The sequence below is a fragment of the Nerophis lumbriciformis genome, linkage group LG06 (assembly GCF_033978685.3).
Source record: "Nerophis lumbriciformis linkage group LG06, RoL_Nlum_v2.1, whole genome shotgun sequence".
Classification (NCBI taxonomy): Eukaryota; Metazoa; Chordata; class Actinopteri; order Syngnathiformes; family Syngnathidae; genus Nerophis; species Nerophis lumbriciformis.
The window spans coordinates 56410951-56427962 of NC_084553.2; the positions used below are offsets into that span (position 1 = coordinate 56410951).

The window sequence follows — 17012 nt, forward strand, 5'->3', positions numbered from 1 at the left end:
TGAGGTTATCAAAAACAATATTTACTAACACACATAAAAGTACTGAAACTTGGTACTATTGAGTACCGGTAATTTGCATCTAGAGGTAAATAAAGCTGCTGAATGCTCAAAAAGTACACCAGTAAGGTGACCTTAGAGCAACAGCCAATGGTTTTTGACCCAATGCTGCATAAATATCTTCAAATATCCTTACATTACATAATGGAAGTCGGGTATTAAGTCGTGAAAGAGAACAAGACAATGTTTGACTTTGTGTCTGGGGCGAAGCAAGGGGTTAAAAAAATAAATAGCTAAAGAGTGAGAAGAAAGCGCCAAGTCGGCGTGAAGAGAAAGGCCATCACCGCATTGTATGTGCAGCTTTCTGGTTACCATGGCAGCCTTTTAACAAAAAAAAAAAAAAGAGAGATCCAGACGAAAGCACTTTGTTGAGCTAAGAGAGCTGACATGACAGACGGGAAAGAACAACAAAACACGGATTCTGTATGAATGGGAGCCGAGGCGACGTGAAAGGCTACAAGATATGCTCGTCAATTGTGTAGGACTGCATTTTACTTTGTGTACATAATATACAATTAACTTGGCCACATATTACTGGAAAAAAATGTAATTGTAAGTTATTCTTTTTCAATTATTTGATTCAGAATATGCATTTTTTTCCTTCCTAAAATACAGCTAAATGCTTGCTTGTATTGACTGGAAATAAAAATGAGTATCATTTATTTTGTTGTTATGTATTCCTACTATCGATATCGAATTTTTTCTGGAAGAAAACGATAAATACTTGAAACAATCCAAAAAATATACTTATATAAAATAAATATGTTTCTAATAATAATTTGTTTGTCTTAAAATACAAGTAATCGCTTTCCTTGAATTAGTACCCCCCCCCCCCCCCCCCCGACATTTAAGACCTTGATATAATTTAATGAACATTTCTGACTAAATAATCCAACTGAATAACATTTTAATATTTTCCAATCATATTTTTTTAATAAAGATACAATAATCCATCCATCCATTTTCTACCGCTTATTCCCTTCGGGGTCGCGGGGGGGTGCTGGAGCCAATCTCAGCTACAATCGGGCGGAAGGCGGGGTACACCCTGGACAAGTCGCCACCTCATCGCAGGGCCAACACAATTATACTGAAGTAGGTTAAAATGTAAATGTACGGTAAAATTGGTAAATTAAAAAAAATTAAGAAATATACACATAATTTAATTGAATTAAATTTAAATACTTTAAATAACATTTCTTTATTAAGATAAAGGATACATGTAAAATTGTACTTAAGTAGGTTCATTTTGAAATGGTAAACTTTGTAAAAAAAAAACAAAAAAAATAAATAAAATACAAAAAATCTAGTTGAATTATATTTAAATAATTTCAATCATATTTCTTTAATAAATATAAATGATAAATGTAAAATTGTACTTAAGTAAGTTCATTTTGAAATTGTAAACTTTGTAAAAAAAAATTACCAAAAAAATGTAAATACAAAAAATCTAGTTGAATTACATTTAAATAATTTCAATCATTTCTTTAATAAAGATAAATGATACATGTAAAATTGTACTTAAGTAGGTTCATTTTGAAATGGTAAACTTTGTAAAAAAAAAAAAAAAAATTAAAATACAAAAACTCTAGTTGAATTACATTTAAATAATTTCAATCATATTTCTTTAATAAAGATAAACGATAAATGTAAAATTGTACTTAACTAGGTTCATATTGAAATGTATGGTAAACTTTGTAAAAAATAATAAATAAAAAATACAAATAATATAGTTGAGTTACATTGAAATAATTTAAATCATTATTCTTTAATTAAGATATATATATATATATATATATATATATATATATATATATATATATATATATATATATATATATATATTTAATTAAGATAACTGATACAAGATAAAATTTGTACTTAAGTAGGTTCATATTATAATTTATGGTAAACTTTGTAAAAAATAACTACATTTAAAAAAAAAAATTCAATCATGTTTCTTTAGTAAAGATAGCTCATAAAAGGTAAAGTTTTTACCTAAGTAGGTTCATATTGAAATTTATAGTAAACTTTGGAAAAAATTAAAAATAAAAGTATAAACTAAAAAAAATTAATAATGAAGACTTTTATTAAATAACTAATTCTATGTCAAGTATTTTAATTTAGAACATTTTAAATTGCATTTATGACCTTTAAAAAATAAAAACACACAGGTCAATGCTTGGGTTAACAGAGAATGTAGACGTGAAAAAAAATTATATTATTATTGAACATGTATTAAACCATTGAAATTATGTCAATTAATAAGTATCTTATGTTGGGATGATTTAATAATAATTTAATAATTAATAATTGGCTGAAAACATGTATTTCTTATCAATACTCCCCTTTTTTTGCATTTAAAAATAAATTAGGGCTGACAAAGATAGTGTCACCTCATGAGATTAATCGCAAAAAAATGTTGCATTAATCAAATAAGTACACCGATTAATCACGCATATTTATTTTGACTGTACATGCTCCTTTACCTTGGTTACCTGTGATTAATCATGATTAATCCACATTCGAATGTGTGATTAATCGGATTTAAAAACAATTATTTGACAGCACTATATCAAATAACTTTGTTTTTGTTTTCCAGTCCAGCCCATTTGAATATGTCTAGCTAATGAAGGGATGGGGGCTACAGGTGCCTTGCTCAGGGGCATGTGGACAAAGACAAACACGTGGACAGACATGCTGGAGAACTCACCAGTCGCAGCGCGAAGAAGAGAATGAGGAGAAGTCCACATGACAGCATGGACAGGCCCAGGAGCAGCACCAGCGGCTGATACTGGCTGATGCACGAGAACTTGTGGTACAGCGCCTCATTTTTCACCTCCTGGTCGTTGAGCAAGTATTTCCCTTTCGCCGGCATGGCTCACACTTCTCACTGACGCATAGCAAAGGAGCCTAAAAAAAGCCTAAAAAAAAAAATTAAAAAAAAGTTTTTTGTCTAGTCGTCCTAGCTCATGGCGCCCGAGTCAAAGTCCAGTTTTTCCCTGGCTGTGGCATCCCGCCCTCAAAGTCGCGTCTCTGTCCACTTCAGCGGTTCTTTTGTAGGGTCTGTCGTCTGTCCGCCGTCTTCATCCTCTGCCGGCTGCTCTCTTTAGCCGAGAAGGGTCAAAGACGCAAGACGGGGGTGGGCCTCCATAATTGGAAGCATTCAGTCCACATCAGGATTCAAGGACGGTACCTGGACCGAAGACAAACAAAAGAAAGGCTTTACTTTACCAATCATTCAGAGCAAAATGTGGTTCATTTCCCAAATGCTTTTTGACGTTTATCACGTTAGAATTCATGTTTTACCCTCAATGAACCGCGGCTTTCCTGCAGCACTCGTGCAGCCCCAGACCGCTACACTTCTACCGCCATGCTCGACTGTTGGCAAGACACTCTCAAATCTCCAGAAAATGCCAAAAGACCAGTTGGAGTCTCTAAAGTTGTCATACGCCACGCTCTAGGAGCAATGTGTGTTTGATGCCACAAGGATGGCCTTCAAAGACATGATAGTGCATGATATGCTGCGTGCTGCTATGCCTCACCCAACTCAACAAGATGGGATCATGTTCTGCTTGTTGGAATTTATTGAAGTTAATTTGTGTCGTCATTACAAAAGCTATATTCTTTTTGACATAGAATTTATGTAACAGAATTTTGGGCGCTTGAATTTTGTGAAATCCATTTTAAGTTTGATCCCGATGATCCGGAGGGGTCTCCGTTTTAAAAAAGATATAAATATTATTTAAATATATTGATTTATTATTATTTATTATGGAATATTTGACATCTTAAATAGGGCAATAATTCATAACATCATTGATTTTAATTTATTAATATTTTTTGAGCAATGACAGTTTTCTAAAACAACAACAAAAAATAACACTCAAATTATTGGGGATCCAAAAGGGCCTCAAACAAAAGTGTTAAAAATGAGTCATACTTTTTTTTTTTTTTTTTACTTTCAACACTTAAGTCTCATGGTTAACTTCAGATCTGTCGCTTATAAGTTTTTATTTTTACTCAATACAATAAAATAAATACATTAATCCCCCCAACCCCTCCAAAAAAAAACCTCAAAGTGAAATATTTGATGTTTTAGCAGTTTAGCAATTCATAACATAATTTAATTTAATTTATTAATATTTTTTGAACAATAACAGTTTTCTAGAACAACAACAACAAAAATACCACTAAAATTATTGGGGATCCAAAAGGGCCCCAAACATAAGTGTTAAAAATGTGTCATATTTTATTTTATTTTATTTTTTATTTTATTTTTTTACTTTCAATGCTTAAGTCTCAAGGTTAACTTCAGATCTGTTGATTAGAAGTTTTTATAATTTTTTTATGTTTGATTTTTGTATTTTATGCACTTTTGTCAAAGAAAACAAACAATTTCCACATTGAAAAACAAGAAATGCTGAAAATGTAATATTTGATGTAAAGTAATAAATAGGGCAATAATTCATAATATTGATTTCAATTGAATAATATTTTATGAGCAACGACAGTTTTCTAAATTAAAAAAATCCCACAAAAATGTTTTTGACATAAAATTTATGTAACTGAATTTTTGCCATTTGAATTTCATGAACTCAAATTTAAGTTTGATCCCAACGACCCGGAGGGGTGTCCGTTTTAAAAATGTTAAAATCTTATTTAAAAATAGTAATTTATTATTCTACTCTTAAATTGCTATATCAACTTCAGGTCCATATGTCAATATAATCAATATTTTTATACTTTTTTGTCTTGTTTTTTTTATGGGAAAAACACTAAATATGCAATATTTATAAAAGGGAATATTTGACATTTTAGCAGTCTTAAATAGGGCAATAATTCATAACGTCATTGGTTTTAATGTATTATTATTTTTTGATCAATGACAGTTTTCTAAAACAATTTTATTCATTTATTTAAATTTTTATTATTTTTTTATGTTTGTTTTTTGTATTTTATGCCCTTTTGTCAAAGAAAACAAACAATTTCCACATTGAAAAACAAGAAATGCTGTAAATGTAATATTTGATGTAAAGTAAAAGCAGTCTTAAATAGAGCAATAATTCATAATATCACTGATTTCAATTTAATAATATTTTATAAGCAACTGTTTTCTACATAAAAAATAAAAATAATAAAATAAAATCACACAAAAATGTTTTTGACATAGAATTTATGTAACTGAATTTTTGGCGAACTAAATTTGAAGTTTTTAATCCTGACGACCCGGAGGGGTCTACGTTTTAAAATTGTTAAAAATATTATTTAAAAAAATTAATTTATTATTCAACACTTAAATCTCTATATTAACTTCAGGTCGTCATGTCAATATAATCAATATTTTATGCCTTTATGGTCTTGTTTTTTTTTTTGTGGCAGAAATACTAAATATGCAATATTTACCCCACCAAAAAAATTCAAAGGGGAATATTTGATGTTTTATTAGTCTTAAATAGGGCAATAATTCATAACATCATTGATTTTAATTTATTATTTTTTGAGCAACGACAGTTTTCTAAAACAAGAAAAAAAAATACCACAAAAATTATTGGGGATCCAATTTTTAACATACGTGTTAAAAATAAGTCCTACTTTTATTTTTATTTATTTATTTATTTTTTTACTTTCAACACTTAAGTCTCAAAGTTAACTTCAGATCTATCTGTTGATTATGTTTTTATGATTTTTTTATGTTTGTTTTTTTGTATTTTATGCCCTTTAGTCAAAGAAAACAAACAATTTCCACATTGAATAACAAGAAATGCTGAAAATGTAATATTTGATGTAAATACGACGACGGAGGGGCGGGGTGACCACTACTTTTTAGAGGCAGTATAGTACCGAATATGATTTGTTAGTATTGCGGTACTACACCAATACCGGTGTACCGTTCAACCCTAGTCCCTAATAATGATTGTGAACGACAGACAAAATTCCAAAGAAGTGCAGTTCCCCTTTAAAGAAAAAGCCCTGTGTTAGTGTCGAAATTGCAACTTTTTCTCGTTACGTGTCACCTGTATGCTATTTTCTTTGACTTTTTAATTTAAAAAAAAAAATTAAAAAAATTATAAATAGTATTTTTAGAATGTCCTTTAAAAAATGTGCCGCACTTTAGACTCTCCTGAACTACAGCATGCAGGTGTGAAAGGTGTGTGCTGTCATGTTTATTAACCTTCCAAGTAGGGGCTACATTCCCGTCATCCCAATCAGCACATCAAAGTCATTAAGGGAACACAATCGGAGTGAAGTAGTTCAAGCATCGCCGCTTTTTGAATACCAGCCGTGCTGTGATGTAGCGTGAGGTCACATGGTCACCGGGCGGTCAGAATGCAATGTGCGTCGTTATTAATAACAATAACCGTCCCCACACTCCTGTCAGATGCCACTATTTATGACCGCGTAGGAACCTTTTTGTCTTTGTTCGGTCAGCCGACGCGGAATCAGAGTCGTTTTTGTGTGCGGGTTAGAGATGCGCGGATAGGCAATTTATTTCATCCGCAACCGCGGCAGAAAGTCGTCAACCATCCGCCATCCACCCGATGTAACGTTTGATCAGAACTGCACCCGCCCGCCATCCGCCCGTTGTTATATATCTAATATTAATTTAAAAAAAAAAAAAAGGGTGAAAACTACGCGAATCGCACCTTGTGCAGACAAGATTTTGCGATCGGACACGGAGGAATTAGTGATGTAAAAGACCACGTTGGGACAAAAAAACACAAGTCTAATGCCGTTGCTAGCGATACAAGTGGAAAACTTTCAACGTTTTTCGTCGCCCAAACAGATTCTTTGGATGTGATAAATGCCGAAGTTTTATTTACGGAGGCAATAATTGAGCATGGACTTCCAATCGCACTGGCTGATCACATGGGACAGTTAATAATGTAATGCAACCTTTAAAAATCATTACGCGGTGATCGCGATCCCAAAAATAAACTTTTCTTGCATGATAATGTCCAGAAAAATTCGCTTTATATTACTATAGAGTCCTTTTAACGAATGAGTTTGATGGTTTATCACAAACCTTAAATGAAAGAAGTCCTTTGTTCTCCTGCAGCATGGCCTTGCTTCGTGTTTGGTGCGCCATCCTGTCGGCTGTATTTCACAGCACGACATACTGTTAAAAGTGTTTATACTATTTATACTTTCAATTAACAAATTGAAGTCTTGTGAAAGGTTGACAGGATAACTGGCATTAACTGTCAAAATAATTTCAAACTATTGAAGTTAGCTTACAGAATAAACATGTCAATCAACCCATAGGATTTTTGCTGTAATATTTTTGTTTTGAAAAGTCACTGTGACTGATAGAAAAGTGAGGGTTTTAGCAACATTTTAACCTGTCTGAATGCTAATAATCATTTTGCGTCGGGGGGCGAAGCCCTGAACCCTCCACCAGGACCCTTGGACCCTGGCTACTAGGTTTTTCTGATTTAAAAGTTGGCAGGTATGGTGAGGTTATAAAGCTTTTGCCTGTTAAAGAAAGGAGACTGATCCAACGCAGCACAGACTTGCGCGTGCCACGCTGTCACGACCCAGACGCACACCAGTGCGCAATCATATGGGAGCCGCGCTGAGCGCACCTCCAAGCGCGTCTCGCTGCCGGCGACGGCCAGGTATGGGCCCACGCTCCAGCGCCATCCATTTTCAGGGCTAGTTGATTCGGCAGGTGGGTTGTTACACACTCCCTTAGCGGGTTCCGACTTCCATGGCCACCGTCCTGCTCTCTATATCAACCAGGGTGAGCCCCACCCCTTTCGTGAGCGCACTGCGCGCGGAGTGACCCCTGTTACGCGCCCCCGGCAACAGGGGTGGCAAGCAGGTAAGCTGCGCGGGCGGAGCGCGCGGAGTGACCCATGTTACGAGCCCCCGGCCACGGGGGTGGCGGGCAGGTAAGCTGCTTACCTGCTGCGCGTGACGCCGGCCGCGGCGAAAGTGGACGAGGCGGGGTGTCGGTGCGGTGGGCGCGGTAGTGACCCTGGACGTGCGTCGGGCCCTTCTCGCGGATCGCCTCAGCTACGGCTCCCGGTGGGGCCCTCTCGGGGGAAGGGGCCTCGGTCCCGGACCCCGGCGAGGCGTCCCTTCTCCACTCCGTAAAAGTGTCCATCTCTTTTTTTTTTTTTCTTCTGTTGTGGCATATGCTGCAGGTGCCTGCTCGTTTTTCGTATGTGGGTAACAACATTTAACTATGTATATATATTTCCGAATTGGTTTAACTGCCACCCGCAAAAAAAAAAAAAAAAAAAAAATCTAATTAATCCGCCCGACCCGACCCGCGAGCGGATAAAATCTTATTTTTTTAAATTTCATCCGCCCGATCCGCGGATAATCCGCGGACTCTGCGGTTGTGTCCGCAAACCGCGCATCTCTAGTGCGGGTTGTGCATACCGACGCAGCGTATTGTTTGTGTCACTCTGGTCATCGGCCATTATTTGTCATCCACGCTGCATTTCCACGGAAAAGCTGAACAGAAACAGTGGTTATACTACTTTATAATATGAAGTACAAACCCCAAAACCAGTGAAGTTGGCACGTTGTGTAAATGGTAAATAAAAACAGAATACAATGATTTGCAAATCCTTTTCAACTTATAGACTGCAAAGACAAGATATATAATTTCTAACTGGAAAACTTTGTTATTTTTTGCAAATATTAGCTCAATTGGAAGTTGATGCCTGCAACATGTTTCAAAAAAGCTGGCACAAGTGGCAAAAAAGACTGAGAAAGTTGAGGAATGCTCATCAAACACTTATTTGGAACATCCCACAGGTGAACAGGCTAATTGGGAACAGGTGGGTGCCATGATTGGGTATAAAAGCAGCTTCCGTGAAATGCTCAGTCATTCACAAACAAGGATGGGGCGAGGGTCACCACTTTGTGAACAAATGCGTGAGAAAATTGTCCAACAGTTTAAGAACAACATTTCTCTACGAGCTATTGCAAGGAATTTAGGGATTTCACCATCTACGGTCCGTAATATCATCAAAAGTTTCAGAGAATCTGGAGAAATCACTATACGTAACATTGAATGCCTGTGACCTTCAATCCCTCAGGCGGTACTGCATCAAAAAACAACATTAGTGTGTAAAGGATATCACCACATGGGCTCAGGAACACTTCAGAAACCCACTGTCAGTTACTACAGTTGGTCGCTTTATCTGTAAGTGCAAGTTAAAACTCTACTATGCAAAGCGAAAGCCATTTATCAACAACGCCCAGCAACGCCGCCGGCTTCGCTGGGCCCGAGCTCATCAAAGATGGACTGATGCAAAGTGTAAGAGTGTTCTATGGTCTGACGAGTCCACATTTCAAATTGTTTTTGGAAACTGTGGACGTCGTGTCCTCCGGACCAAAGAGGAAAAGAAACATCCGGATTGTTATAGGTGCCAAGTTGAAAAGCCAGCATCTGTGATGGTATGGGGGTGTATTAGTGCCCAAGGCATGGGTAACTTACGCATCTGTGAAGGCGCCATTAATGCTGAAATGTACATACAGGTTTTGGAGCAACATATGTTGCCATCCAAGCAACGTTATCATGGACGCCCCTGCTTATTTCAGCAAAGCAATGCCAAGCCACGTGATACAACAGCGTGGCTTCATAGTAACAGAGTGCGGGTACTAGACTGGCCTGCCTGTAGTCCAGACCTTTCAGCATTAATGGTGTCTTCACAGATGTGTAAGTTACCCATGCCTTGGTCACTAATACACCCCCATACCATCACAGATGCTGGCTTTTCAACTTTGCGCCTATAACAATCCGGATGGTTCTTTTCCTCTTTGTTCCGGAGGACACAACGTCCACAGTTTCCAAAAACAATTTGGAATGTGGACTCGTCAGAACACAGAAAACTTTAACACTTTGCATTAGTCCATCTTCGATGATCTCGGGCCCAGCGAAACCGGCGGCGTTTCTGGGTGTTGTTGATAAATGGCTTTCGCTTTGCGTAGTAGAGTTTTAACTTGCACATACAGATGTAGCGACCAACTGTAGTTACTGACAGTGGTTTTCTGAAGTGTTCCTGAGCCCATGTGGTGATATACTTTACACACTGATGTCGCTTTTTGATGCAGTACCGCCTGAGGGATCTAAGTTCCGTAAGATCATCGCGTACGTGCAGTGATTTCTCCAGATTCTCTGAACCTTTTGATGATATTACGGACCATAGACGGTGAAATCCTTCAATTCCTTGCAATAGCTGGTTGAGAAATGTTGTTTTTAGACAATTTGTTCACGCATTTGTCCACAAAGTGGTGACCCTCGCCCCATCCTTGTTTGTTCACAGAAGCTGCTTTTATACCCAATCATGGCACCCACCTGTTCCCAATTAGCCTGTTCACCTGTGGGATGTTCCAAATAAGTGTTTGATGAGCATTCCTCAACTTTCCCAGTCTTTTTTGCCACTTGTGCCAGCTTTTTGGAATGTTTTGCAGGCATCAAATTCCAAATGAGCTACTATTTGCAAAAAATAAAGTTTCTCAGTTCGAACGTTAAATATCTTGTCTTTGCAGTCTATTCAATTGAATATAAGTTGAAAAGGATTTGCAAATCATTGTATTCTGTTTTTATTTACCATTTACACAACGTGTCAACTTCACTGGTTTTGGGTTTTGTACAATAAAAACATATTTGGCTGAGCACGGAGGAACCAGGTGAGAAAACACTATCACAATCAGAATTTGTTTATTCCTCAACTTGACTTTATTATCATATTTGATTTAGTTTTTTTCCCTACTTTGTGTCCTCCTTTCAACTTTGTTCCACTGTACAAACAAAAACTACTGATTGTATTTAAAAAAATGTAGCAAATCACGTCTTAAGAAAGTAAAAAGAGAAGCATCCATCATTGTGTCTAAAGCTCATATTTCCAGCTCAATAAAAGTGTTGTTTTAGCAGCGAGGGCAAACTACGTCCACAACCTCCAGAGAAACAACGTGGACTTTGCGCCGCTGTCAATAGAAACCTCATTTCCTCCGGCCGCTAATATGGCCGCATGTGTATGGCTTCATGTTTGTCCTTCACGTAACAACTGCAACAGATGCTATGTGCCATAAAAAGGAACACGTGCTCCTTCACACAAAAAAACACACAAAAAAACCCCCACATTTATTCTATGGTGACGAACCACCATAAATGAGGCTCATCGTAACGAGTGACGCTGGGAATTTACGTCGCCTTTTCACCGCTTCTGTCAAGCCGTGCATCAGGGAGACAATGCGAGGGGAGTAAAAAAAAACGGCGAGCGCAGAGAATAGGTGGCGGGCGAACGCGGCCTTGTCTTACCAGCAGCTGCTCTGTGAGAGATGCACGCTACACTCAAACTGACACACCTTTTTATTGTGTATGGCTGCATAATATTTCTTTATGGTCACATACTCATGCTATACAGCAGTTCAAACACCAGAAAGTGGACCCTTGGTGTACAAGTATACCTCATAGCAGCTATTCAACAGTATAGATATGGATGGGTCCTGGATGATGTCATTTACGTCATGTTCCAACAGTAATATTTGTGCTGATGGCCGGTTTATGAGCACCAAATATAAGAATGAGTGTATAATGCTCCAATAACATGTCGCTGTTAGTCCATGACGATGACAATAACAAAAAAAACTGTTTTCCGCAACTAAAAACAGTAGGCTTCGCTACACATCTTAAAGTAAAGTCTGGATCTCTGCCATGTCCATGTAGGCCTATTTGCATTACTTTAGTTGTATTCAGGTTTTAGTCATATACAGTAGGATAAAAATAGTGTTTTTTCCCCCACAAATAAGATAGGTAAAAAAGTAGGCTTTACTACACATCTTAAAATAAAGTCTGCAGCTTTGCAATGTCCGCCTACTTGTATACGTACGTCTAGGACACGCATCTAGTTAGATCCAGGTTTAGGTCAAATAGGATAAAAATCCCCCCCACAAATAAAAAAAGGTAAAAAAAAAAGAAGTAGGCTTCACTACACATCTTAAAGTGAAGTCTGGGGCTCGACCACATCCAAGGATTCATACAACTCCAAAACATGCATTTAATTGCATTCTGTTTGAGTCAAAAAGGGGGGGGAAATAAAAATAAACATAAAAAATAAAATAAAAAGCAGGCTTCGCTAATCATCTTAAAATAACGTCTGAGGATGTGTCATGTCCATGTAGGCCTCTTTGTATGAGTCCAAAACATGCATCTCATTGGATTCAGGTTTAAATCACAAAGGATACAAATGTTTTTCACCAAAAAAAAAAAAAAAAAAAAAAAAAGAGGAAAAAAGTAGGCTTCACTACACATCTTAAAGTAAAATCTGGATCTCTGCCATGTCCATGTAGGCCTATTTGCATTACTTTAGTTGTATTCAGGTTTTAGTCATATACAGTAGGATAAAAATAGTGTTTTTTCCCCCACAAATAAGATAGGTAAAAAAGTAGGCTTTACTACACATCTTAAAATAAAGTCTGCAGCTTTGCAATGTCCGCCTACTTGTATACGTACGTCTAGGACACGCATCTAGTTAGATCCAGGTTTAGGTCAAATAGGATAAAAATCCCCCCACAAATAAAAAAAGGTAAAAAAAAAAAAGTAGGCTTCACTACACATCTTAAAGTGAAGTCTGTGGCTCGACCACATATTCATACAACTCCAAAACATGCATTTAATTGCATTCTGTTTGTGTCAAAAAGGGGGGGGAAATAAAAATAAAAATAAAAAATAAAATAAAAAGCAGGCTTCGCTAATCATCTTAAAATAACGCCTGAGGATGTGTCATGTCCATGTAGGCCTCTTTGTATGAGTCCAAAACATGCATCTAGTTGGATTCAGGTTTAAATCAAAGGATACAAATGTTTTCCACCAAAAAAAAAAAAAAAAAAAAAAAAAAGAGGAAAAAAGTAGGCTTCACTACACATCTTAAAGTAAAGTCTGGATCTCTGCCATGTCTATGTAGGCCTATTTGCATTACTTTAGTTGTATTCAGGTTTTAGTCATATACAGTAGGATAAAAATTGTGTTTTTCCCCACAAATAAAATAGGTAAAAAAGTAGGCTTTGCTACACATCTTAAAATAAAGTCTGCAGCTTTTCAATGTCGGCCTACTTGTATACGTGTAGGACACGCATCTAGTTAGATCCAGGTTTAGGTCAAATAGGATAGAAATCCCCCCCACAAATAAAAAAAGGTAAAAAAAAAAAAGAAGTAGGCTTCACTACACATCTTAAAGTGAAGTCTGGGGCTCGACCACATCCAAGGATTCATACAACTCCAAAACATGCATTTAATTGCATTCTGTTTGAGTCAAAAAGGGGGGGGGAATAAAAATAAACATAAAAAATAAAATAAAAAGCAGGCTTCGCTAATCATCTTAAAATAACGTCTGAGGATGTGTCATGTCCATGTAGGCCTCTTTGTATGAGTCCAAAACATGCATCTCATTGGATTCAGGTTTAAATCACAAAGGATACAAATGTTTTTCACCAAAAAAAAAAAAAAAAAAAAGAGGAAAAAAGTAGGCTTCACTACACATCTTAAAGTAAAATCTGGAGCTCTGCCATGTCTATGTAGGCCTATTTGCATTACTTTAGTTGTATTCAGGTTTTAGTCATATACAGTAGGATAAAAATAGTGTTTTCCCCCACAAATAAAATAGGTAAAAAAGTAGGCTTTGCTACACATCTTAAAATAAAGTCCGCAGCTTTGCAATGTCAACCTACTTGTATACGTCTAGGACACGCATCTAGTTAGATCCAGGTTTAGGTCAAATAGGATAAAAATCCCCCCCACAAATAAAAAAAGGTAAAAAAAAAAAAAAAAAGTAGGCTTCACTACACATCTTAAAGTGAAGTCTGTGGCTCGACCACATATTCATACAACTCCAAAACATGCATTTAATTGCATTCTGTTTGAGTCAAAAGGGGGGGGGAAATAAAAAAAAACATAAAAAATTTAATAAAAAGCAGGCTTCGCTAATCATCTTAAAATAACGTCTGAAGATGTGTCATGTCCATGTAGGCCTCTTTGTATGAGTCCAAAACATGCATCTAGTTGGATTCAGGTTTAAATCACAAAGGATACAAATGGTTTCCACCAAAAAAACAAACAAAACAAAACAAAAAGTAGGCTTCGCTACACATCTTAAAGTAAAATCTGTGGCTTGGCTATGTCCAAGTATTCATATAACTCCACAACATGCGTCTAATTAAATGCATGTTCCAGTCAAACAGGGAAACAAATGTTTGACAAATAAAAAAGGGTTAGGGGGGAAAGGCTTTGCTACACATCTTAAAGTAGAGTCTGGGGCTCAACCACCTCCATAGACTTCTACTACTTCAAAACATGAATCTGATTGAATTCAGGTTTGAGTCAAATACAGGAAAAAATTGTTTCACACAAATAAAAAAGGGCAAAAAAGTAGGCTTTGCTACACATCTTAAAGTAAAGACTGGAGCTCTGCCAGGTCCATGTAGGCCTCTTTTTTATTACTCCAAAACATGCATCTAGTTAGATTCAGGTTTAAATTACAAAGGATAAATCCACAAATAAAAAAGGCAAAAAAGTAGGCTTTGCTACACATCTTGAAAGTAAAGTGTGGGGCTCAGCCATGTCCATGTAGGCTTCTTCTTTATTACTCCAAAACATGCATCTAGTTAGATTCAGGTTTAAATTACAAAGGATAAATCCACAAATAAAAAAGGCAAAAAAGTAGGCTTCACTACATATCTTGAAAGTAAAATGTGGGGCTCGGCCATGTCTAAGAATTCATATTACTCCAAAACATGCATCTAATTAAATTCATGTCCCAATCAAACAGGAAAACAAATTATTTCCACAAATAAAAAAGGGGAGGGGGGAAAAGGCTTTGCTACACATCTTAAAATAGAGTCTGGGGCTCAACCACTTCCATGGACTTCTATCACTCCAAAACATGAATCTGATTGAATTCAGGTTTGAGTCAAATAAGGGAAAAATTGTTTCACACAAATCAAAAAGGGCAAAAAAAGTAGGCTTTGCTACACATCTTAAAGTAAAGTCTGGAGGTCTAGACCTCTTTTTATTACTCCAAAACATGCATCCAGGTAGATTCAGGTTTAAAACACAAAAGATAAAAATGTTTTCCACAAATAAAAAAGGCAAAAAGTAGGCTTCGCTACACATCTTAAAGTAAGATCTAGGGCTTAGCCATGTCTAAGTATTCATATAACTCCGCAACATGCATCTAATTAAATTCACGTTCCAGTCAAACAGGGAAACAAATGTTAGACAAATAAAAGGGGACAGGGGGGAAGGCTTTGCTACACATCTTAAAGTAGAGTCTGGGGCTCAGCCACGTCCATGGACTTCTACTACTCCAAAACATGAATCTGATTGAATTCAGGTTTGAGTCAAATAAGGGAAAAATTGTTTCACACAAATCAAAAAGGGCAAAAAAAGTAGGCTTTGCTACACATCTTAAAGTAAAGTCTGGAGGTCTAGACCTCTTTTTATTACTCCAAAACATGCATCCAGGTAGATTCAGGTTTAAAACACAAAAGATAAAAATGTTTTCCACAAATAAAAAAGGCAAAAAGTAGGCTTCGCTACACATCTTAAAGTAAGATCTAGGGCTTAGCCATGTCTAAGTATTCATATAACTCCGCAACATGCATCTAATTAAATTCATGTTCCAGTCAAACAGGGAAACAAATGTTAGACAAATAAAAGGGGACAGGGGGGAAGGCTTTGCTACACATCTTAAAGTAGAGTCTGGGGCTCAGCCACGTCCATGGACTTCTACTACTCCAAAACATGAATCTGATTGAATTCAGGTTTGAGTCAAATACGGGAAAAAATGGTTTCACACAAATAAAAAAGGGCAAAAAAAGTAGGCTTTGCTACACATCTTAAAGTAAAGTCTGGAGGTCTAGACCTCTTTTTATTACTCCAAAACATGCATCCAGGTAGATTCAGGTTTAAAACACAAAAGATAAAAATGTTTTCCACAAATAAAAAAGGCAAAAAGTAGGCTTCGCTACACATCTTAAAGTAAGATCTAGGGCTTAGCCATGTCTAAGTATTCATATAACTCCGCAACATGCATCTAATTAAATTCACGTTCCAGTCAAACAGGGAAACAAATGTTAGACAAATAAAAGGGGACAGGGGGGAAGGCTTTGCTACACATCTTAAAGTAGAGTCTGGGGCTCAGCCACGTCCATGGACTTCTACTACTCCAAAACATGAATCTGATTGAATTCAGGTTTGAGTCAAATACGGGAAAAAATGGTTTCACACAAATAAAAAAGGGCAAAAAAGTAGGCTTTGCTACACATCTTAAAGTAAAGTCTGGAGCTCTCTGCCTCTTTGTATTACTCCAAAGCATGCATTCAGGTAAATTCAGGTTTAAATCACACAGGATAAAAATGTTTTCCACAAATAAAGGCAAACAAGTAGGCTTCGCTACACATCTGGAAAGTACAGTGTGCAAGTATTTATATTACTCCAAAACATGCATGCAATTCAATTCAAGCTCAAGTCAATTAGGGCAGAAATCGAGTCAGAAACAATAGATGAAAAAAATGAGGCTTCACTGCACATCTTAAAACAAACAAATGTGTACACCTCCACAACATACATTTAGTCAACTACAGGTTTGAGTCCAAAAGGATAAAAAAAAACAAGTAAAAAGGGGCTTTTAGTGACGCAGCTTTAAGGTTACCATGGCGAAGGAGGCAAAAAAGCTCCATCAGTGTGGAAGCGGAACAAGAGAGAGGGAAGCCAAGTGAGAATGAATGAATGAATGAATGAATGAATGGATGAATGAATGAATGAATGAATGAATGAATGAATGGTGGAGCTGCTGTGCATTGACAAAGGTTGGCCATGGAGGATGAAGATGGAGGAGCAGCCTCGTCTCTCATCCGCTTGCGTCATGGCGTCCTCAAAGCAGCTCGCCAACAAAACACCAACGTCACTCAGCAGCTGACAGTTGAAGGCTCACTAA

General features: G+C 36.7%; 1 protein-coding gene across 2 annotated transcripts in view; it reads right to left on the minus strand.

The window, feature by feature from the left end:
- Window positions 1-17012, minus strand: part of adcy7 (adenylate cyclase 7) — a 207127-nt gene that overhangs the window by 120559 nt on the left and 69556 nt on the right. For both annotated transcript variants that reach the window (XM_061964558.2, XM_061964557.2), the window contains exon 2: window positions 2768-3250. In XM_061964558.2, the coding sequence (XP_061820542.1) occupies window positions 2768-2932 (165 nt within the window). In that variant the 5' untranslated portion in view covers window positions 2933-3250. The remainder of the gene's footprint in view (window positions 1-2767; window positions 3251-17012) is intronic.